Source organism: Canis lupus, chromosome 11, assembly GCF_048164855.1.
Source record: "Canis lupus baileyi chromosome 11, mCanLup2.hap1, whole genome shotgun sequence".
Taxonomy (NCBI): Eukaryota; Metazoa; Chordata; class Mammalia; order Carnivora; family Canidae; genus Canis; species Canis lupus.
Genome location: NC_132848.1, coordinates 12,046,179 through 12,068,243, shown reverse-complemented (window position 1 = coordinate 12,068,243; position 22,065 = coordinate 12,046,179). Strand labels below are relative to the sequence as shown.

The 22,065-nt window shown below is 47.7% G+C and overlaps 1 protein-coding gene across 7 annotated transcripts; it reads right to left on the bottom strand.

Moving 5' to 3' along the window:
• Positions 1-5,860: 5,860 nt before the first annotated feature.
• DYRK2 (dual specificity tyrosine phosphorylation regulated kinase 2) lies at positions 5,861-20,870 on the bottom strand. 7 transcript variants are annotated; one of them, XM_072843181.1, is made up of 3 exons: positions 19,136-19,317; positions 18,450-18,598; positions 5,861-11,432 (listed from the first exon to the last, which is right to left on the bottom strand). In XM_072843181.1, exons 1-3 carry the CDS (start codon positions 19,182-19,184, stop codon positions 9,825-9,827), a joined length of 1,806 nt encoding a protein of 601 aa, XP_072699282.1. In that variant the 5' UTR covers positions 19,185-19,317; the 3' UTR covers positions 5,861-9,824. The 7 variants fall into 7 exon arrangements, with proteins under 7 accessions (XP_072699282.1, XP_072699285.1, XP_072699284.1 ...); XM_072843184.1 differs by lacking the exon at positions 19,136-19,317 and adding an exon at positions 11,518-11,643 and having other exon boundaries at positions 18,450-18,544; XM_072843183.1 differs by lacking the exons at positions 18,450-18,598; positions 19,136-19,317 and adding an exon at positions 20,666-20,870.
• Positions 20,871-22,065: the final 1,195 nt, after the last annotated feature.

Genomic DNA, 22,065 nt, shown 5'->3' with positions numbered 1-22,065 from the left:
GGTAGCAACGAGTGAGTGTTTTGTGCCACCACACACCCTTGCTGGCATGGCACGTCACTGTTTTATTCGTTGTTGGTACTTCATGGGTTAAAAATAAACTCATTGCTTGAATTTACGTTACTTTGACTCACATTTCTAAGTTGATTTTTTTGGGCCAATTTATGTTTTTCATGTAAATTTTTTAAATATTATTTACCCATTTGCTTCACTGGCTTATTAGTGCTTTCCTTACTTGAAAAGTTCTTAATAGGTTAAATTGAATCTGTGAATCTTGAGATTTTATAGGCTAACAGTCCTCTCATTTTGCCAGTTAAAAACTTTTAATACTTGTTTGTAATTTGTATATAGTCACATTTTAAAAACATTTTTTCAGCACGTGCTACTTGAGCTATAAAAACAACATGAATGGTGTCTTCAGAATCTTGCGGGGTCTTATTCCCACCTCGCCTCACCTGGAAACAGGACCCATGGTCTGGGACCATTATTAATCCTACCAAATTATCTCTCCCTAACTTCTTTCAGGCTGTTAGGGCTCCTCTGTCTCATGAAATCTCACCATTTCCACTTGGCTCTCCTCCAGTTTTGTCTCCACAGGAAACCAGAATGACTGTTTAAAAATCTACTTCAAATGCTTCAATGGCTTCCTGGTGTAATCAGAACACATTTCCAGCCCCTCAACATGGTCAATGTGGTCTTCTCCCTGGGCTGGTCTTGTTTTCCTCTCCCTCCTCATCTTGTGCCATCCTTTCCCTGGCTCACCAAATTCCAGACCCAGAGGCCTTCTGTCTGCTGTAGAACTCATGTTCTGGATTGTTCTTCCCTGGGGTTTTGAGCTGCCCTCGTGCTTACAAACACCACATAAATGGCACTGTACCAAATGAGGTCTTTGTTGACCTCCTAGCCTATTGTTCTTTCTCACAAAACCTAGCTACTTTTCCTTCATGGGATTTCTCATCATTTATAATGGACATTTTTGTGGTTATCTGTTTAATATCTGTCTCCCTTACCTCTAGACTCGACTCTGTTTTATTTGCTGTATATGCCCAGAGACAAGGATGAGAGGGAAGCAGGGGAAAGGGTTCCACTGTTTTCCCCAATTCAGTTCCACTCACCCTCTCATTAGAAAAATTCCTCCCAGATACTAAGAAAAGCTTGCCAATGGTAGCTTTTGAAAAGGGGCACTTGGCCCAACCTCATAAAGGAGGGCTTTGTAGAGGAAGTGATGTGAACCAAGTGAACCAAGTCCCACAGGAAGAGGCAGACATGGGGAAAGGCATTCTTGACGGAGCACGTGTGCAGCGCCTGTGAGGTGAGAACACAGCTCATTTGAGGAAACCGCGGGACAAAAAGCCTTCACTTTTCCAGAGGAATTATCCTTCACTTTACTCAGCAAAAGCCTGTCTCCTTGCCTTATGCCAAAAGTCATACACATAGGTGCTCAATAAATAATAGATGATGAGATGAATGGTATGTGACCTGCCTTGATTAGGGCAACTCCCTTCTCATAGAATGCTCTTTTTCTCTCTACGAGTCTGAATTCCATCAAGACCTGGCTAGAGACACACCTCCCTGAAGCTCTTCTTACCCACAGTGACCTTTACTGGCTCTGAATTTTGTCTTTTACCATTCTCAAATTGTTTTCTTTCTAATCTTAACAGATAAACATCAAGGCCTCAAGGGTAGGGACCCATCCCCTTTTCTGCCACTAAAAATTTTTTTTATTCTGTTTTGTTTTGGTATATCCACATACCCTATAGAGCAGATGTTTACTTTCAATGGAAGGAAGGAGGGAGGGAAGCCTAAGAGGATAGCTGTCCTCATGGAGTATTTGGCTTAGTACTGACCTCTACACTCGCCCTTTTCCCTCCTATCTATCTATCTATCTATCTATCTATCTATCATCTATCTATCTCTTTTAAATCTAAATAACTTCCTGGATTAATAAATGAGATTTTACTCCAATGCTTCAAATTTCAGCAAAAGGTAAATAGCTTACCAGGACTTCACAGTCTGTAACCAAAGGCATTAATTTTCACCTTCTCTTTTCTAGAACAAATGAGATACTGTAATTCCTTCTGATGCAGTGTAGCAAGTCAGATGCTAAAATAGCACCAGCTGCTTTTCATACACAAACACCACTGTTATCTCTACCTTAATATTTCTGCATCTTGAAGAATCTCCCAATCCTTCCTCTTCTTTAAATCCCCATCCCTGTCCTCTGGTCTGCTCTAATCTGCCATCTCTTGCAAACACTTCCGATTTGTCTTCCTTCACCTACTCTTGCCGTTCCTAGTACATTCTACTAAAGACAGCCAGGGAGAGCCATGCTGTTCATGGCATTTTCCTAAAATCCTCTGGTTTGCTGCCTTTGCAGATAGCATAACGATGAGCACCTACAAGACTTGGCATAGTTGGGGGCCAAACCACTTTGCCAGCTTCATTGACCAAGTTCTGTCATTCTTATGGTTCTAGTGGGCTCCAGCCATAAGGACCTTTAACGGTTCACACATACGTTGCTTCTTCTAGCTCCAGGATTTCTGTCCATGCTCTCCCTCCTCAGTTTGAGCTATTTATTTCCTAAGGAAACGAGCCTTGATCCACACAAGACAACACAACGTGCCCCCTTCCATTATATACACATGCTCAGGACCATATGCTTTTACTTCACAGCACTTGTTACATTTACAGTTATGTATTTGTTCATATAATTACTTGTATAGCACCTTGTGTTCCCAACCAGTCTAAAAACTCTATAAAGACAAGAACTCTGTTTTGCTCTTTTGTACCTAAATAGTACCTGGCATATAGTAGGCATTTAATAAATACTTGACAAATGAATGCCATCTGCAGTAGATGTTAATAAGATAGATGTCTCTTTTTTCGTTTTTTTCCTACCTTTCTTCCCTCCTTCCTTCCTTCTTCCCTCCTTCCCTCCCTCCCTCCTTCCTTCCTCCCTTCCTTCTCTCTCCTCTTCCTTCCTTCCTTCCTTCCTTCTTTGTTTCTTTCTTTCTGTCTAGCAAAGCCAAAAATCCAATGATTTGAATTCTAGGGAAAGGGGAAATTAGGTTGGGAATTCCTCTTCAGATAAAAGATGACAAATTAGATTTATCCATATCCTTATTTCCTATAAATATACATAAATTGCTGGTACACTAATCACATTTTCCCCCAAACAACCTACAGCAATTCAATAAGCTCTTACTTAAATGATCTGGGCCTGCTCATGGGGTTTTGTTTTGTGAATAACACACTTTATTTTTATCAATGAAGAAATAATCTGGACATTTAAAACTTCCTGCAACTTAGGAGGGGAAATCATTTGGGATAAAAAGCAAGGAAAGACACAATATTTTAGTTTGTAAAATTGGTTTATTTACAATTTGGTGTTTTAAAATCGTATTTGGAATTTTAATTTTTATATATTTGCCTGGTAGGCATTCTGTGTTTTATTCAGTATGGAGGAAAAGAATAGGAAACCTGAGTTAAGTTTGAATTTAAGAGGTTGACCTGCTGCTACAGTCAGTAAAATTTAACTTTTAACCCCTGAGAATTAGCAAAGAGTCAAAAATATTTGCATACATTCAAATGTAAAAAGCCTATTTTAAGAACAGAAAATAATAAAGCTACTATAATTTATCAACCTCCTCAAATATGGCAATATTAGGAGTCCCTCTTTCAGTTAACCGACAGGTGCATGCACAATGCATGTTAGTTATTAGGTGCACCTAAGGAGACTAAGATGCTGTAGACTTCCATTTGTTGTTGTTTTTTGTGTAGCTTCTCCTCTTTTAAGAAATATTCCTAGGAACTGATACACAATTTATTCAAGTAATATAAATGCTCACCGCTAGCTCAAATCCTCCCTCCCCTCCCCACTTTCTAAATTTTTGTATGTGATACATAGCTGGGGATTTTTTACTGTCCAAGACCAGAATTCTTTATCAGATTGCAACCTGAGGCCCAAACTGTTTTGCAAAGTCACGTTGGAACAAGTCACTTTAGTTAATTATAGCTTACAGGAATGTATAAGCCTGAACTGATGTTCATACACTGCCATGAGACCTGTGAAGTCTTCTTTGGAAGGAGCAGTGCTCTGGAAACATATCAGAGTTATACCCTGCTGCTCCCTCCTTACATAGATGACTACCTAATACTCCTAAAATGTCAGCTTTCTTTGGAGGAGTAATATAAATTCATTAGTCTGCTCATTAGACTTCCTTGAGAAGCAAAGGAATGGCAATTATGCCCTCCCCAACATATAGGAAATGTAGCACAGGTAGTAAGGATGTGACCACAGCAAAACAGTAGGTCAAAGTCAAACCAAATGAAACCAAAGCTTTTGCAGTAAGATGGGAGTTTTCTTATGTATGTGCAACACAGTGGCAGTCATTTTTCATTCTGGACGGTGGTAAGCATCACTAATGACAAGTGTTTATTTGCCTAATGACTAAAACAAAACAAAAACCACAATGTAATCCAAACTTCTTAGAGACTACAATGAAACAAAGTCACAAGTACCCTTTCTTCAAATGTCTCTTAATGCTCTTTCCAAAACAGAAAATAAATGATTTCCCCTTTTTCTGAAACACCAATACCAAGCCAACTAAGAACACCCTGGAGTGCTAGTTTGAAGGCAACTTTGAAGTTCCAGAAATAGTTAATTGCATAGGTGTTGATCCCCAAACCAAAACGATTATAGAAATTCAAACAAATGGTATTAATCAATTTAAGAAAGAGATTTGGAAAGATCTGAAAAAAGAGAATGAGTGGGAACTATAATCTTCTCTGAGTACATCAGATCTGGACATTCTATTTTAAGTTTAAATTGCTGCTTCAGCATCCAACTTTCAATTTTATATGTAATGCACATCTCAAGTTTGTTTTCTTTTTTTTTTCCCTAAATATATTGGGTTTCTTGGTTAGTTGGTCAGTGGGTATTTTTTCACTGGGTAAAAACTCAGATTAGCAGGAGAAGCAGTAATAGGGGATCATGGCATAGGATATGATAAGACCAAGTCTGGGTTTGGGAACACCTAGGGTATTCCTTGTTTCAGCAAATCCCATTTCTGCTGCAGGAAGCCACACTAAGTTTTTCGGCTGTTGGTGGCAGGAGGGGTGTAAATAAAAATGTGAGGTAGTTCTTTCCACAAGAGGGAAATATTTGTCTACATAATATCCCCGCAATGTCTGACAAATTACTAGAGCATCTGCTTGCTGTCATCTGTAAGCAAAGTCTTCACTTGGTAGTAACTGAACTTGACACATCACGAGCTAGTTGCAGTTTACAGGCCCTATTTTCTGATCCAGACATGGGAAAAAGAGACATTAAACTGCCCCTCCCCCACAAAAAAAAAAAGCCATGAACCATAGAGACCACCAAGTACAAGAATTGGAAAGGCATAAGCTATAAGAAGCATATAAGGGAGCCGGTGAGAGCACATAAGGAGTAATTTGCCAGAACTTGGGCACAGAAAAGGATAGCCTGGTGGGGGATAATTTATAGGATCTGCTTCCACAGCTGGTCACCTCGAAGGTTAAAAAAAATAAATAAAAAAAAAAGATTTGAAGTTCTAGCAGGATATAGAACACAGCCACAGAGTCCATATAAAGGACAATAAACACAGAACTATATTACAGGTTAAAGAATAGGATATCCTAAGAAAAGCAAGAGTTGCCTGCTAAAACTTTAGTCTTTCTTACTTAGAATCTGCACATTTACGCTGAACTAATAAAAAAAAAAAAAAAGTCAATTGTAGCTGACAATGTTTGCCTTCTAAACAACTCTCTCCAGGCTACCAGACCAAGAATACCACCGGAAATAGATCAGGAGTTAAATTATAGTTAGAAAAGGGGAGAAAAGTAAGGTAGGACATTAAATTTTTATTCTGAAATTATCTCTGGCCACGACAATAAAATGTTAACAAATATTCACTGAACAGTCTTACTCCTGTCTTCAGCTGTACAATACATACAGTATCATAGAACTGGCCACTAGGATTAAAATCCACCAGAACATATTTCATGTTAAGTGGCGACAGCAGCATCTCACAGAAATGTTTACATACATATATACACAGTCCACATTCAACCATTTTCACATATTTTCAGTACACACAGTTGCAGCATATTACAGTCACGTGTCTAAGTTGTTGCTCGATAAAAACCCAAGCCACTGCCTAGACATAACTGTAGCAGTTGAGCTGAGTATAATTACAATTAATTTTATCTATGTCCATAGCAGAGAGATGTACAAGCCCCTAAGAAACAGAGTTGACAAATACTTTTTTTTTTAATGCTACCACAGCATTATGTTGGGCGATATTAAAACCTTTACCAACCAAATCAGTTTTTTTTTTAAAAAGTCTTCTGCTTACCAGAAATACTCTTGATGAAAAAAATTACAAAAATGAATGCTCTCTTTTAAAATAATTCACACTTTTAAGATTCCAATATGGCCCAATGCTACTGATGCCTGAAGTGTTGCCTAACCTCCCGATGGAGTCCTTTAACACGACTCCAAACCACCCATTAAGTTTAAAAGTGGCTTAAGTGCCTTGCACCCAAATTGTAAAAATCCCTGGCCATCCGTACTAGAGCCAGGCACATAGAAAAGGAATGCACTTTGGTTCATACCAAATGCCCTGGGATTAATCACACTATAAAATTAAATGGTTTGAGGTAAATTTTTACAAATACAGTTGATTTTTGTCTAGTGTTAGCATAACAAAAAATATCATTTAAAAAATCAGTCTGATGATAAGATACAACAAAGATCGTCTTTAACCCCTTAAACATAGGAATTTCCGGTGTAACTAACCAGTGGTTACCTTTTTCAATGCCTGATGATGATTTACGCCTTGTGGTTTCTATTAAGGCCTGTAAGTCACTAGATATTTAAGACAGATGTATCTTTGCAGAGGTGGGTTCCATCCTTACTGCCTGGTATTCAAAGAGTTAAAGAGGCCAAAAAATGCATGCCCTACAACATGGCATTCAGAACAAAAGGCACATTGTTAATTAACACTGAGGGCACAATTTCTCCTCTCCTGTCGATCTGCACTGTCCTGCAGCACGGTGCTGTTCCACTGCTGGAGCAACGCACTCAAGTGGTCATGTGCACTGTGGAGGTGCAAGAAACGGAGCCAGATGAGACTGCAACCAAAGACAAGACACTGTGCTATTCTGAAATCTGAAAACAGCTCAGACATCCCTAGACAATGGTAACCTGTGAGACCAAGGACTGTTTCCAAGCCAACTCCTAGTAGCCTATTAGAGCCCTTCATTTATTTAAGATCACAGAGATGCAACTTTTTTTTTTTTTGGACATTATAATTAAGCTGGATTTTTTTTTTTTTTAAAGCAGCCCTATCACTAAACACTGAACATGGTGGCTCTTGTGAATGAAGTAAATTTCACTTTATTTCGGGGGTGGGGGTGCATAGCGCTGCACATCATAGTTTGGCTTAAAAGTTTCCGGTTACATTTGTGAATATAGTCACAAATGCACTATTGGCATCTTAAGAACCAGTTTTATGTGGTGGGGGAAAGACAAGCAGTATTAGTCCACTTATAAATTTTCACATGTATTTTAAAGGGAAGTTTCTATTAATGGCAGGCTCAGGTTCATATAAACCTAAATGTGAAAAGGAGGATGGATATGGAAGAGGAGCATCGCAAGGGAAAAACAGCCTTTATGGGTTTATTTTAATGACCTAAAGAAGCTAACCATCATTCAGAGGCTTACGGTTTTACAAAGCCACCATACTGAGTCTTCTACTTCTTATGCCTTCAAGTCACAATTTTAATAATAAATACACAATCTTTAAATTCTATAAGCCACTGATTGGGGTATCGTCACATGAGCATCGTTTTAAAAAGCAAGTTACTAACATATTATTGCACTTCCACAGATTACACAGAAATGTGTACGATATGCTAAAGAATTTGACTAGGGGAAAGAAGCTATAATTTCTAAATACAGAAGTACAAATTAATTTATCAGTGACACCCTTAAATAGTAAAGCAAATATCAACATCACTATCTTACTAATAAGCTAATCTTATTACTGTTTTTTGGCAAATATCTGTAATAGTTCCTGAGCATTTTTCTCCACCAACTGACAAAGCCTCAAGATAAGTGTTTTGTTCCAAAAACTACTTTTTTTTTCTTTTCTTCTTTAAAGTAAGAGAAACTGTAGGACTAATGTTAAAAGAACTTAACCGGAAACTTTCTTGGCCTCGTTGGGGACCATGCTTTAAGTACTTGTAAATCAATTTACAGGCAATACAATAGTATCTGTGCATATAAAAGAGTATTTATCCTAATTTATACTACCCAAAACCTATTATCCAAACAGGCAAAATCTTTCTATATTAAATTGCACATACCAAAAAAATTTCTTCCACGTGCCTTGAAATTGATAAATATCACTGCTCATACATTAGTGATAAAATACTGAATTTTTCACTTTGAAAATAATTATTATTCAGAGACGAAAATATTCTTTTGCCTAACTCTCAGTTACTTTCCCAGGTAAAGTGTCATTCCCACAAAAAACAATCAGTGCAATCCAAAAGAAAGTAAAACAGAGGAATGCAATTTGTGATTTTTCTAATGATGCAAGAAAGTCAAACCATTTAACTTGAGATTGAACTTTTCCTCCTTTACATTGGTTGTTAAAACGGGTCTCCTTGAACAGTCACAATGACTTCTGTTCAGCAAGAGGATTTTCAGCCTTCTTTCTTTTTAAAGAAAGAGTTGATGCTTTCCCAGGCTAAGAGAACCTTACAGTGACACCTGCAAAGTGTGAACTCACTTTAATTTGCTAGACCTTTGGAACTGTGGAAATCCCCACCTTAAGTAGCCAGGCTGCTGTTCTTTTTTAAACTGGGATATGAAACAATGGTCAAAAATCACAGCTGAAATGTCTCTCTTCTGTATTAACAGTCTGGGATATATATTTGAAGGGGGAAAAAAAAACACCTAAATGCAAGCAACAGATGTGTGGTAAAAGAGGAACAGAGAGGAGAAAAGCAAAGAGGAGAAACAGTTCATGGAATACATTTCTATATTTAGGTGCAAAACCAAGTCCGTGATCTGAGGCTTCTTTACAAAACAGCTTGCTGATCGTATTAGAGAATGTGAAGGAACACACACGTTTCCATTTATCCACCCAGGTGTGCTTGGCCAGCTTTTAGAAAGTCAGAGTGCTAAGTGGGCATTTGAACTTGGGGATGTCGTGTCTGTTTGACCACTGGTTTAGGGAAAAAAAGTCTCTACCGTGCAGTTCTCTTTAGAGCGTCAGTGTTGTCCTGACTGTTCTCCTCCCGCCCTCACTACCACCCACGTAACTTAGGGGAAACGGAGGCAGGACATGCTACTCCTGTGTGTGAACCTGGAGCATCGGTGGGGCTGGGGGGGGAGGGGACCTTCGGGAGCAATCACCTCGGGGGAGGGGGGGGAATATAATATGAACCATAAAAACAGTGAATGTCTTTGACACCAATCTGTAAATGCGCAGCAGTCATGAAGTAATCAATGGCCTGCCACTGATGTTTATTACTCTGCCACACTAGATACAGTAAGGCTCATCATACTTTTAGAACACAAAAACAGTTTCAGGAAGTATAAAAACTTAAAGCATTGTCCCCATGTATTTTATAAAAACAAAATGAACAACTTTCTTACATTAAAATAAGTGCTGAAAAGATACAAATGAGTTGAGTTATTGAGCAAATAAAAACAGGTCTGAGCTACTCCTTTTCAACCCAGTAAGGCTCAGCAACGTCGTATCTTTCAGATTACCAGCATCAGGGGACTCAGCTCAGCTGACAAGTTTTGGCAACACTGTCCTCTGCTGAATATTCCCATTGGCATCTGTCATCTGTGCCAAATTAGTCCTCAGTTTGGAAGCTGAGCTGGAAGGTGGAGGTAACTTGGAAATGGATGTGATAGCACCAGTGCTCTCGGTTATCCTTTTCACGGACGTCTTCTCCCCTGTCGGAGGCTTTGGCAGCCGCCTCCGCAGCCAGGGATGCCGTAAAGCCTGGCCAGGGGTCATGCGAACCGCAGGATCCCATTCTAAACACTGTTTTAAGAAGTCCAGGAAAAGGGGATCGTCACACCCCTTCAGTGCATTCCCCCACTCCCGGCTCTCTGGTGGGCCCCTCAGTTTCCCCCTCCGGGAACGGCCTCCGTTGAGAACCACAGAGCCGTCTGAGAGTGTCGTGACAGTGCAGTAACGGGGATAACCCTTGGAGCTCACAAAATTTTTGGCTCGTTTGGATGCATCCAGCAGTTTCTGGGAGGGCATGCCCAATAGTTCAATCATACAAGCCAGCTGGTCCCCTTCGTCTTCCCCAGGCAAGAGCGGGTAACCAGTCAGGAGCTCGGCTAAAATGCAACCCAGGCTCCACATATCGATGGGCATGCCGTACCTGGCGCCCAGGATCACTTCCGGAGCCCGGTAGAAACGGGACTGAATGTACGTGTAGACGCGCTGATGCTCGTAACAACTGGAGCCAAAATCGATCACTTTAATACCACTTCTACCCTGCTGCTTTAATAAAATGTTCTCGGGCTTAAGGTCACAGTGAATTATTCTGTTCTTGTGCAAAGCATCCAAGCACTGCAGAATGGAGTGGGCAAACTTGCGAACCAAAGGCAGGCTGAAGCCCTGGAACTTATTCTTCTTGATGAGCTCGTAGAGGTTCATGCTCAGCAGCTCGAACGTCATGCAGATGTGGTTCCGGAAGGTGAAGTTCTCCAGCATGTGGATGACGTTCATGGTGTTGTCCTTGTCCTGCTTCCGCAGGTGCTCCAGGATCCGGATCTCCTCCGCTGCCTGCCGGTGGAACCGCTTCTCATTCCGCACCATCTTCAGGGCCACGTGCTGGTGGACTTTGTGGTCGTAGGCCTTGACCACCTGCCCAAAGCTGCCCTTCCCAATGACCTTGAGGACCTCGTACCTGTAAGCCACGTGATCGTGGGGCACCTGCACGTAGGATCCCTGGTCATCGTCGTAGCCCCCGTTGTTGGGCCCACCTGTCATGCCCTGGCGCTTCTTTGCATTTGGACCCAAGAAATATATTTCAGGGTAGCTGAAAATCTCGTGGTGTTCAAAGGTGGTTAGTTTTTGCATGTATTGCTTCATTGCTTGTTCGGGTGTCATGGGGGTGGCTTTCACCTTCCCCATGCCTTCCATAGACTTCAGAGACGTGGAGCTCCCCTGCCGTCTGTGGATGCTCTCCAGCTGCCGCTCGGGCACCACCGGCAATCCCGCTTTACCCACTGTTGTAAGCCCATTTGGTTGTGTCGTGAGCACTGTCCGCTTGTTACTATTATCCTCAAACAGCTGCTGAACCTGGATCTGTCCGTGGCTGTGGCTGCCGACGTGTAAGTGATCATTCATTGTGTGCTTACTGCCGCCAAGCTGGAATTCAGAAAGCAAACGTGAATAGGATGGAAGAGGTGTGTCTGTTCACATGGGCTATTTTATGGGTCGGCCCCCGCCCCACCTTTACGAAATCCGGTTTGTTTGAATCTCCAGTCAGAGTCAGTTGCTCTAAATGGAAAGAGCTGTACACCCAGGAGGGACCTCACGAACACCCTGATGGGGAGAGTGGACAGGACGCCGACAACCTCTGATAAAGGAAAAAGATTACACGACTTGGTAAGGCTACGAAACTTGGGATCCAGAAAAAAAAGACCCCACGAGCGCTTACACCTAACAGACAAGCAGTTTGCTGTACATATCCAGGATCTTCCGAGCAGTTCCCTACGGAGGCGGAGAGCGTCTCTGTGCCTTGTTCGCTAGCCTCTACCTAAGATTCAGCACAGGGCCTGGCACAGCACAGGTGTTCCACTCAACCCACACAGCACCCAGTGAAACAGGATGCAGAGAGCATGAACAGGTAGTCCGTGTGCTGGCTCCCCCTCCTCCGGAATACAACCTCCTTCTCACCGCAGTTAGTAGCTTCTTCGTTACCCCGAGGGCAGGGACCACATCTGTCTTGTTCACTACCCTTCCTCCAACGTCTAGCTAGCTCTGTGTGGAAACACTAGCATCTTCATTCTCCTCGGCCTCCTCTACTCCTTGGAAAACTGACCACACCTAGGAGAGAATGTATGAACCGCTGGCAAAAAAAAAAAAAAAAAAAAAAAAGTATGCACTTTCAGGCTTGAAAGATTCCCATGTAGATACGCACTGTAGCATCCTGTAAATCCCTAATCTATTTTTAAAAATGTCTGGGCTTCATTGACTGTGATGACCATTTAAGGCCATTCGGCGCAACAAACCAACCACCACACAGTTTGGGGCCTTCCTTTGGTCAATGGCTCAGCTCTCTCCACAATGTATTTCTGTGGGCTGCTGGGATACCCGGCTTTCCAACAAGGAACACAAAGTAGCGACTTCTATTTCAGGCACACATGCCATCCCTGAACATTCCTGTCTAAACAAAACTGATGGTGCAAGCCAAGGGGCCCCCGGCCTTCCACTGAGAATCTGCTGGGGATTTCTTTCAAGTATTATTATTGCAAAGATGTGAGGGAGGGGCGAGCACTGGCAGCCAGGATCCCCTCTCAGTTCGGAATCCTCACCAGCCTCAGACAACCACCCCACAAGACTTAATGCATCCTGCTGGGTGATTTTTATATAAAACCTTAACGATCAATTCCTCACCTCCAGCCCATCTTATCCGCTCAACCAGTATCAGCTAAGGTCTAGCCACGCAAGTGGTAGCATCCCTGCCCTTGAGAAGCTTACAACCGATTAGCTGAACTCTTTGGCCGTCACTATTTTTTCTCTTCTCCCTTTCTGAAGCCTACCTTCGGGGCTCTATGTCCTACCCAAGGAGTAGAAGCAGTTTGTATGTGTTAATTCAGCAACTTGGGAAGTGGTGTGGAATCACCTCGATTCCAAAATGAAATTTCTCAGTAGCAGACCAAGACCTTTGAATTTTCTTTAACTGACACGCCGCCCGCACAGTGATTATTTGAGGAGTGAGTTTTCTCTCTGCTTGCTTCTAAAACAAAGCAGAAGACAGTACAGTCCCTGGGCTTGTCTGAAGTGTGATTTCACAGATAGAGGGATTTTACTTCTCAGACTTCTAGTCAAACCCTTTTATTAAAGTCACAGATGATAATGATGCTAAGTGAACTTGTGTCAGGGCAGCTGGACAGGTTATTTTATCCCCATTCGAAGGCAAAAGCAGAACAATCTATAAAAATGGAATCAGGAAGTCCATGAGTATATATATAAAAGTAGTACAGGCTTGTCCACTGCTTTTGTTCCCAAGCCCGCTCTCTGCACCCCGCCCTCCCCACTGTGGTCTTTCAAGCACCAGGAAATACAAGGACCTGAAATTCGAAATATAGCTCACGTAGAGAACCATTCTCTTCGGGGTGGAAGTGATTCAGAAGAAAAACCTACATTACCAGTATGCACAGTACAAAAAGCAGGAGGCTTCACTAGGGACAAGATTAACCTCGGGGCTTTAGCAACTCCTAAAAAGACAGCAAAGCAAAACTTTCTGAGCATCCAAAATTCACTCCAGTTTCAGCAACGGCAATCTTCATGTTGTGCACGATTTAAAATATAACACACAAGTTTATCGACCAACACCGAAGAGAGTTCAACAACTAACTGGATCACCTCCCGTCTCTCCAACCACCTCCGCTGGGTCTTCTCAGCCGTCTCAAGGTCTCAAATATTAGTAGGTGAACTAACCTACCCTTGGGTGGCTTCAGGGGTTCCCCAGGGTTCAATCCTCAACTCTCCTGGCTTCTCGCCTCCCGTAATTCTCCCCGGCCGATCCTGACCACAGCCGGGGCTTCAGCAACCACCCAAGGGCTGGTATCTGCTGCATCTGCCACCTACAGCTGGGGCCCGCCCCACCTAGGCTGAGTCGGGGACTCTCGTGACCAACTATAGACCCGTGGCCTTTCCCACAAGCAATTCAAACTGAACTCCTGATCTTCCTACCACAACCATTTCCTCCTCCCATACCCTCAATTTCTGAGAAACAAGAGGCTTCACCTCCACGTCATCACTCAAGATTTACATCTGGAAATCCTTCTCAACGTCTCCCTCACCTCCTTAGTCCCCGCTAGGCCCTGTCCTCTCTCTCCATCCTACTCCCGCTCCACTGACCGGGCCTCACAGCCCACTCCTGTTGGGCTAGAATTTCCTTCTCGGGCTAGAATTCCTCAAATCTCTTCTCTCCAAAGTACTTCTAGAATGGTCATCGAGAAGTGTCAGTCTGATGGTGACCTCACTTCCGCTCAAGGCCTACAGCTATACCCCGTTTCCATAGACAGTAGAAGAATTTACAGGCCAGGACACCAGGTCCTAAAGTATAGCACATGAAAGACCTGAGGCCTTCCTTACAATGTCATCTACCACTGCTACAATTCTCTCTGAGAGTTACAAAGCTGGGTTCCCCAAAATGCGGCAACACCATGCTCCTTTACGCACCTCTCCTTTTTAAGTAACCGTTACAAGTCGAGGCATTTTCCTTAGACACACAGGTAATGAATCTCAGCTCTATCACTTACTAAATGTGTGACCTTGGGCAATTTACTTAATCTCTCTGAACCTCAGTATGCTTGGCTGTCAAAAGAAGGCAACAGAGTTTCTCATGAGGACTATTTGGGTTAAGTAAGGCAAAATGTATAAAGTGCTTAGTAAAGAAGAGCTATTATTATCCTTTCCAAAAGCTGCTGGGAATCTCCTCCCTAACCATGTCTACACAGTAAACTCCTTCTCAGCCTTCCATGTCCAGTTCAACTCTCATCTCTTCCATGAAACACAGGAAAGGCCCCTTTCCTCCCTTGTGCTTGTAGCCCACCGACCGACTGTTAACATCTACTTCATCTTCCCTTAAGTGCTGTAATACCTGAGGTACCCACCTGGCTGTGAGCAATACCAGGGCGGGGTCACCTGTTAATCTTTGTAAGTCCCTATTAACACAAACCCAAACATGCAGTAAGCACTCAGTAACTATCTGCGGAACGGAAGAACAGGTGTCAATAAATCCTTGCTAACTGATACCTCTCTGAGTTCTGCTTGGGAACTACCTTTGCACCTTCACAAGGAAACACGAACTTAATGCCCAGGGAACTGGGAATCGTCCCCAGTGATCCAGGTCACAAGATGGTAGGCTTGCAGTGCATCAGCAGAGACTTTAAAGGCAAATGAGAGCCAGTAAAAAAGTACCGGGGGCAGAGGCATCAACTAAACCCCCGAAAGCCATGGATGGCATCTTAAAAACTCTCCAGATGTTAAGGGGATTCAGTTGAGAGGCTTTAGTAAGGAAGGCCTTTGATCTCAAGCACTGCAGACTCCTAAAATCACAACGAAATTCTGAAGCACAATTAACTGATGATTAAAAAAAAAAAATAAAAGGGAGGGGGCAGCTCTAGAAGAGCCACCCTATTTCCAGAACACATTTGCCAGGCCTACGTAACGGTAAAGATATTAAAAACCTCTTGGAGTCTGACAACCTGGCTTATTCCTATTTGCCACTGCCTACCTAGCATGGCTGTCACATTTAAAAATATACACAGAACGAAGGCAATTGTTAGAAATGTACAATCTATGGGTTCAAACAGGCCTACAAAAGCCTTCTCTGACCATGAAATCGTTTAGTATTAAAAATTATAGAAGGACAGTGGTCTAACCAGTTGGGTAGTTTAAATCTCTTCCAATAAGAAAGTGGAATATAGCAGATACTTCATACTGTGCTAACATTTTGGAGCATTTAAAAACTTCCCTGAAGTCATCTTAGAAATGCAGTATAGTGTTATGGGAACAGACCTGACTGTCAAAAGGCTGGATTTTAGCTGCTCCTCAAACAGTCTGTGTGACCCTCAGTCAAATATCTACTTTTTCTTCAAAATATTACTATTTTAAAAATGAGAAAACTCATTCTTTCTTAATCCCAATTATTTTATAAAGGTAAAATGGTAACCGGAGACTGCTTTAGTCATCAGAACAGTTATGAAAGTGAGATAATACTAACACTTGGGAACTTAAAAAAACGTATATCATTATCTCACAATATCAAAAGAAAAAAACTACAGGAATCAAGACGGTTACTGGGTACACTCTTAGGACAAATAGAAATAAACAAAATGACTAAGTATACAATAATATATCCATGGAGACAGGGAACAAAAGGGCAATGGATGAAATAAATTCCAAAGTTCATAATCTTTATAAGCACATATTTACCCACCTACTATATCATGACCAGGGAAAATATGGGCAAGCTTCTGTGATAAGATCCCTTTTCTTATCCTCAATACCCATCCCTCCCGACCATTTTAAAACTGTTCTTCCCAGATATAACTGCTGTGGAATTAAAAAAAAAAAAAAAAACACCCCATAAAGCACCTGAAAGACATATGGACGTACGGATCTGCAAAGGTTCCTGCATTTATAACAAAACGAACACAACTTCCTAGGCTTAGCGGTGTCAAGCAAGATGTTGAAGGTAGGCTCAGGAGGGCCTGGGCTTTCACTCCAGCCTTGATACGAAGTGGCTGGGGAGTCTTGACCAAACCAGTTAACCTGTCCGACTGCTACCTCATCTGTAAAATGAAGGAGTAGAACCAGATAAACACTGTGGTCTTTTTAAACTTTCCTGTTCTAGGAAATCTGCAATGTCGTACAAATCAAAGCTAAACCACAATAGAAAACGAACCTCACACTTTCAAAACCAACTCCGATGACCAATAGCATACTGGAATTTTAACTCTAAGCTCAAGACAGGTAAACCAGTCCGATACTGCAGCGAAATACAAGCATCCATTCCTGGGAGTCCTGAGAAGGCCCCTCACATCTGTTCATTTCTGGGCCACCTCAAGCTGTTGCTCCAGTGCATACCTTCTGTTTTCTCTAATTTCATCACATATTTCTACGGGAAAGGCTCTGATCTAGTAAAGCCCACTTTTGGAATCCAGGTGCAAACCAAGTACTTCTTTCCCAGGTCACACCAAGTCACGTGATTACATCCACACACGGGGATGGGGGTGGGGGTGTGGAAGCGGATGCTACGTTTCCAAATTGTCAGATGATTCCAAACCAAACCAGAAACTCCTAAAAACCAATGGCAATTCCTCAACTAAAACGTCACTGTAACAGGAATATTCAGCCCTAACATATGGAATCCACCAGCCCACCGACAGATTCTCTTCCACCATCAACATGTAACACAGATCAGTTAACTTCTGTGTAGTGAATTCTTAGCCCCTGGTCACGTGGGGGAGGGGGGAGCGGGGGGGGGGGGAGAGAAGAGAGGAAGGGAGAGAGAATGACTAACAACAAAATGTTTTCCTACACAACTTGTGCACATGGGTCCAGGTCTAAGGGGGGATACTGCACTGGGGCATCCTCTCACAAACTGTCTAATAAAGAAGTTTCCACGTACCCCCTGACCCTCAGAGATGCTTCTCTGTAGAGCAGAAATGGCCTTTTCTACAAGAATTCAACTTGCACTAGGCAAAGCCATATTCCCACCAAGCATCCCTTACACAGAACCACCTTAGGCCGTTCTTCTGGAGGATCCAGTTGCAAGTAGGACCTGGGGAAGCACGGCCTGCTCCCCAAGTGCGCACCTCCTCTAAGGGGCAGTCACCTTCCAAGGGCGATCTCTGCGAGCTGAGAAGAGGTACATGCCGAGGTCAAATCCAGCCGGCCAATCCGCAGCCACAGGTCCCACGGTGGGTGGTGGGTGGTGGGCTCTCCACCCACCCGGGGACCGCAGCACCTGCCAGGTAGGTGCCCTTCCCTTCTCGCTTCCAAAGCAAAGGCGGCTCTTTCCTTTTGAATGATATCCAAGCGGGAGAATCCTACAGGGGTGGCTGGTTGTTTTGACTGCTGCTGTGGCTCTTATTTCTGTTCACGTTAATTACAATTTCTGCTGTGCTCAAACCTGTAGCACTCATAAAACATGCTTCCACACGCGGGGGACAATTGGCGGTGCTCCCTGCTGGCTGGGGCCGGGCCTGGGAGGCTCTTTGGGGGATCGATTTTCCGGGCAGGTCGGCCTGACTGTCCCCTAACACATATCTGTTCTATAAATACCCACTACCCAACGTGGGGGGGGGGGGGGTGGCGGCTGGGGGATGTTTATCCGGTCAGGGAAAGGAGCTCTGGGAAGCGAGGAGGGGGAAAAGAAGGAAAGCAGCGCGGAGGAAGTTCCGAGGAAGAGGAGCCGGGGTGGGCGGGCTCCGGAGGGGAAGCGAGGGGCCCAGGCCACGAATCTCCCTTTGTGGCCGCAGCCCTGCGCTCGCCCGGGGTGCACGGGGTGGCGTCCGAGGGGCCAGGAGCCAGGGGCGTGGGGACCCTCGCGTCCCGGCGTCAGAGCCGCACTGCCCCGAGCCTGGGCCCGCGGCCCTCCCCGCCCCTCCCCGCCCCCCCGGCCTCCCGGGGGCTGGGTCTCACCGTGTGCGCCGCGGCCGCAGCGTTGCCGGCCCGGAGAGGCGGCAGGGCGATCGGGGAGGGCGGGCCGGTCCCCACTCCGCTCCGGGGGGCCCCCGCACCGAGCCCCGGGGAGGCCTGCAGCTGTCGCACGGCGCTGTCCCCTCCTCGGCCTGGGAGCCACGCGCGGGAGGAGACAAAAGAGGGTCAGGGAGGGAGAGCCACCGGACCCCGACGCCCCGCCCCACCCCTCGGGCGGCGAACCCCGCTCTCCCCCGGGAGGGGGCCGGACGGTGCGGCGGGCCAAGCGGGAGGACGGGGGCGCCGGGCCCCGGGCGGGGTGCGGGCAGCTGCAAAGTTCGGGCGGGCGCCGGCGCGGGAGTTCGCGACCCGCGGCGCTGCCGGGCGGGCGGGGAAGGGGCTCGCACCGCCGGCGGGGGCGCGGGGGCGCGGGGGCGCGGGGGCGCGGGGGGGCAGGGGGCGCGGGGGGGGCAGGGGGCGCGGGGGTGCAGGGCCCCCTCGGAGGCGCCCCGGGCCCGCGCGCAACAATGAGCCGGGCCGCGGCGAGGGCGCGCCGTCCTCCCGGGCCCGCCGCCGCGCGCACTTCGCTCGAGGTCCCGCGGGCGCCCCGCCACGAGGGCAGGACCCGGGCGCGCGGGGGCCGCGGGGGCCGCGGGGCGGGGGGCGGGGGGCGGCCCGGCCCTGCTTACCGGTCGGGTAGGCGGCGGGAGCGGCGGCCGAAGGTTTCCTGGTTAACATGGCCGCTGGAGCAGAAAATGCATTTCAGGGCCGCCGCCGCCGCCGCCGCCCGTCCTGCCGCTGCTCCTCCCGGCCGCCCCTCCGCGGCTCTCCGGCGCCTCCTCGCCGCCTCGCGTCCGCTACAGCCGGCCCCGCGCAGCCCGCCGCATCCCCGCCGCCCGGGCCCGCCGCCGCGAGCGCCCCGCTCTCCTCCTCGCCGCCGCCGCCGCCGCCGCCGCCGTCCTCTTCCTCGGGCGGCCGCAGCACCCCCCGGCCCGTGCACATGCCTCGCCCTCCCCTGCGCGCCGCGGGCCTCCCCGAGTCCCTCACATGGGGCGCGGGGGAGCGGGCTGCGCCGCCTGCACCGACTCGCTCGGGAGCCTCCCCCGGGCCCGCGCGCGCGCCCCCGCGCACACTCGCACTGGCGCCCGCGCGCCGCCCGGCCCGGGAGGACGGCCCCGCCCCCGCCCCGCCCCGCCCCGCCCCGCCCCCGCCCCGCCCCGCCCCCGCCCCGTCCCGCGGCCGCCGCAGGCCCCGCCCCCTCCGCTGCAGGCCCCGCCCCCGCCCCCGCTGCAGGCCCCGCCGGCTCCGCCCCCTCCGCCGCCGCAGGCCCCGCCCCCGCCCCGCTGTCGCTGCAGGCCCCGCCCCCTCCGCCGCAGGCCCCGCCCCCGGACCCACCCACCCACCCCCACCCCCGCCCAGCCCGGCCGCACGCGCTCACGCACACCCCGCCCCCACCCGGCCGCCCTCCGGAGTCCCTGCCCCACCCAGTCATCTGCACGGCCGCCCCTCCAGTCCCCGGAAAAGTCTGCAGGCTCCGCTCGGCCTCCGCCTCCCCCGGCGGCCCTCCGCGCGGCTGCCCGGCTCCCCGGCCCGCAGCCCCTGCAGCGCCCCCCCTCCTCCTCCGCCCACACCGCCGCAGAGCCCCCTCCCCTTCCGCGGGTGCCCCCTACACACAGGCACGCCCGGCTCGCTGGGCCCGGGGGCTGCTCGCACACAATACGCGCCCCCAGCCCGCCTCTGGTCCCAGGGGCTTAAGCATCCCCCCGGGCCGCAGCTGATCTGGGAAATTAACTTGGCGGTGCGAGGGTCACCTCGGCGAGCCAAGCCCGGAGCGCGGGCGACGGGCTGCCTCCCCCTGCACCGCGGGCGCACACGCCCTCCGGGTTCCCTGGCACCGAGGGGGCACCGAGGGGCCGCCGGCCGGGCCGGGACGCGAGGCGCAGAGGCGCCGGGGGGTTGCTAGGCAAAAACAAACATCGCAGGCGCCTCCCCTTGGCGTCCCGCGGCCGCGGAGACACACCTGCCCGCCGCCGCCGCCGCCGCCGCCGCCGCCGCCGCCGCCCGGGGGGGGGGGGCACCCTGAGCTCCGCTCGTCCCCGGAGGCCCGGCTCCCGCTCTCCCGGCCTCGCCCACGTGGGCACGGTCCCTGCGGTCCCTGCCCTCTTGCCGTCACGGCCTCTCTCCCTTGCGGGCTGCAGACCTGCGCGCCCGTCCCGCACCTGCGTCCTGTCGAGTGTGTGGAACATCCTCTGCACAAAGGTCACGGGTTTGGGTCACTTCGGGCAAGGCGGAGCAAGCGCGGGCGATCCCGCGGACCACGGGCCCTCCTCCTCCGGAAGAGGAGCTGCGGGTGTCTGAAGTTCTGGGGGACCTGGGTGTCCTATGCCCTGCCCCGCGTGACCTGCCGTGCCCCCGGCTGCACCCAGCGTGCAGGCCTGAACCAGCCCAGCGCAGACTCCACTCAGAAGGGGGCCACCTCCCGCGGAGCCCCGTCGCCCCTACCGTTTGCAGATTGTCATAGCAGCCTCCCAGAGGGAGCACCCTGGGCCGCGTACAAGTGCCCCAAACCCGAGTGTTTCAAAGAAAGGCTGTGACCCGGCCTCCGGGGGCTCTGCAGAGGCATCAAAGACAGTGGCTTTGGCAGAGGAAGCCAGTGGGGCGGAGGAGAATCTGGCCTGGTGCATGTGCTGCAAAGACATCCTGTTGGCGCCTTCTTCTAACCAAATAGAACGCGGTGAAATGCTCAATCCGACAAGAGGCCTCTGGAGCAGTGATAACCGGGTCTGGCCCTGGCAAGAAACTGCCCCCTTAGCCTGCCGGCCCATCCAGATCCACCTGGGGAAAGAGCTGGTGTTCAGAATTACCTAAAAGAAAAGGGGCTGCTGAGTGGCAGAGGGGAAGCCGGAACCCATTCCCTGGCTCCCAGTCTAACTGCACTCTGCTTTCCTTTACCTGACCACCTTGGATTGTTAAGAAACTCAAGACTTTTTCCTTCCTTCCTTCCTTCCTTCCTTCCTTCCTTCCTTCCTTCCTTCCTTCCTTCCTTCCTTCCTTCCTTCCTTCCTTCCTTCCTTCCTTCCTTCTTTAAAGATTTTATTTATTTATTCACGAGGGACCCAGAGAGAGAGGTCGAGACACAGGCAGAGGGAGACTCAGGCTCCCAGCAGAAAGCCTGGTGCAGACTTGATCCCAAAATCCCAGGACCACGCCCTGGGCCAAAGGCAGAGGCTCAACCATTTAGCCACCCAGGTGCCCCTCCTTCTTTCCTTTTCAAAACAATTATTTTCATACCGTATTCCTTTTTTTTTTTTAAATGAATACCCCATGTAACGGATCTTCAAATAAAAAAAATCTCAAGCAAAAAATTCAATTTTAATATAACCTGACACCCCTTTTGAGCTAAATCAAAGTCACTGTTGCTATACTTCGGTAGAAACGAAATATGGCACTGCTTTTTCATGAATAAGGGCAATGCTGGAAGTCGTGGTTTGTAAAATCCAAATTACCAATATTAATCTATACACTAAACATGAGGAAAAGGAGCACCGACTTTTTTTTTTTTAAAACAGAAGGACACACACACACACAAAATAAACAAAAGGACACAAAGAATCATTAA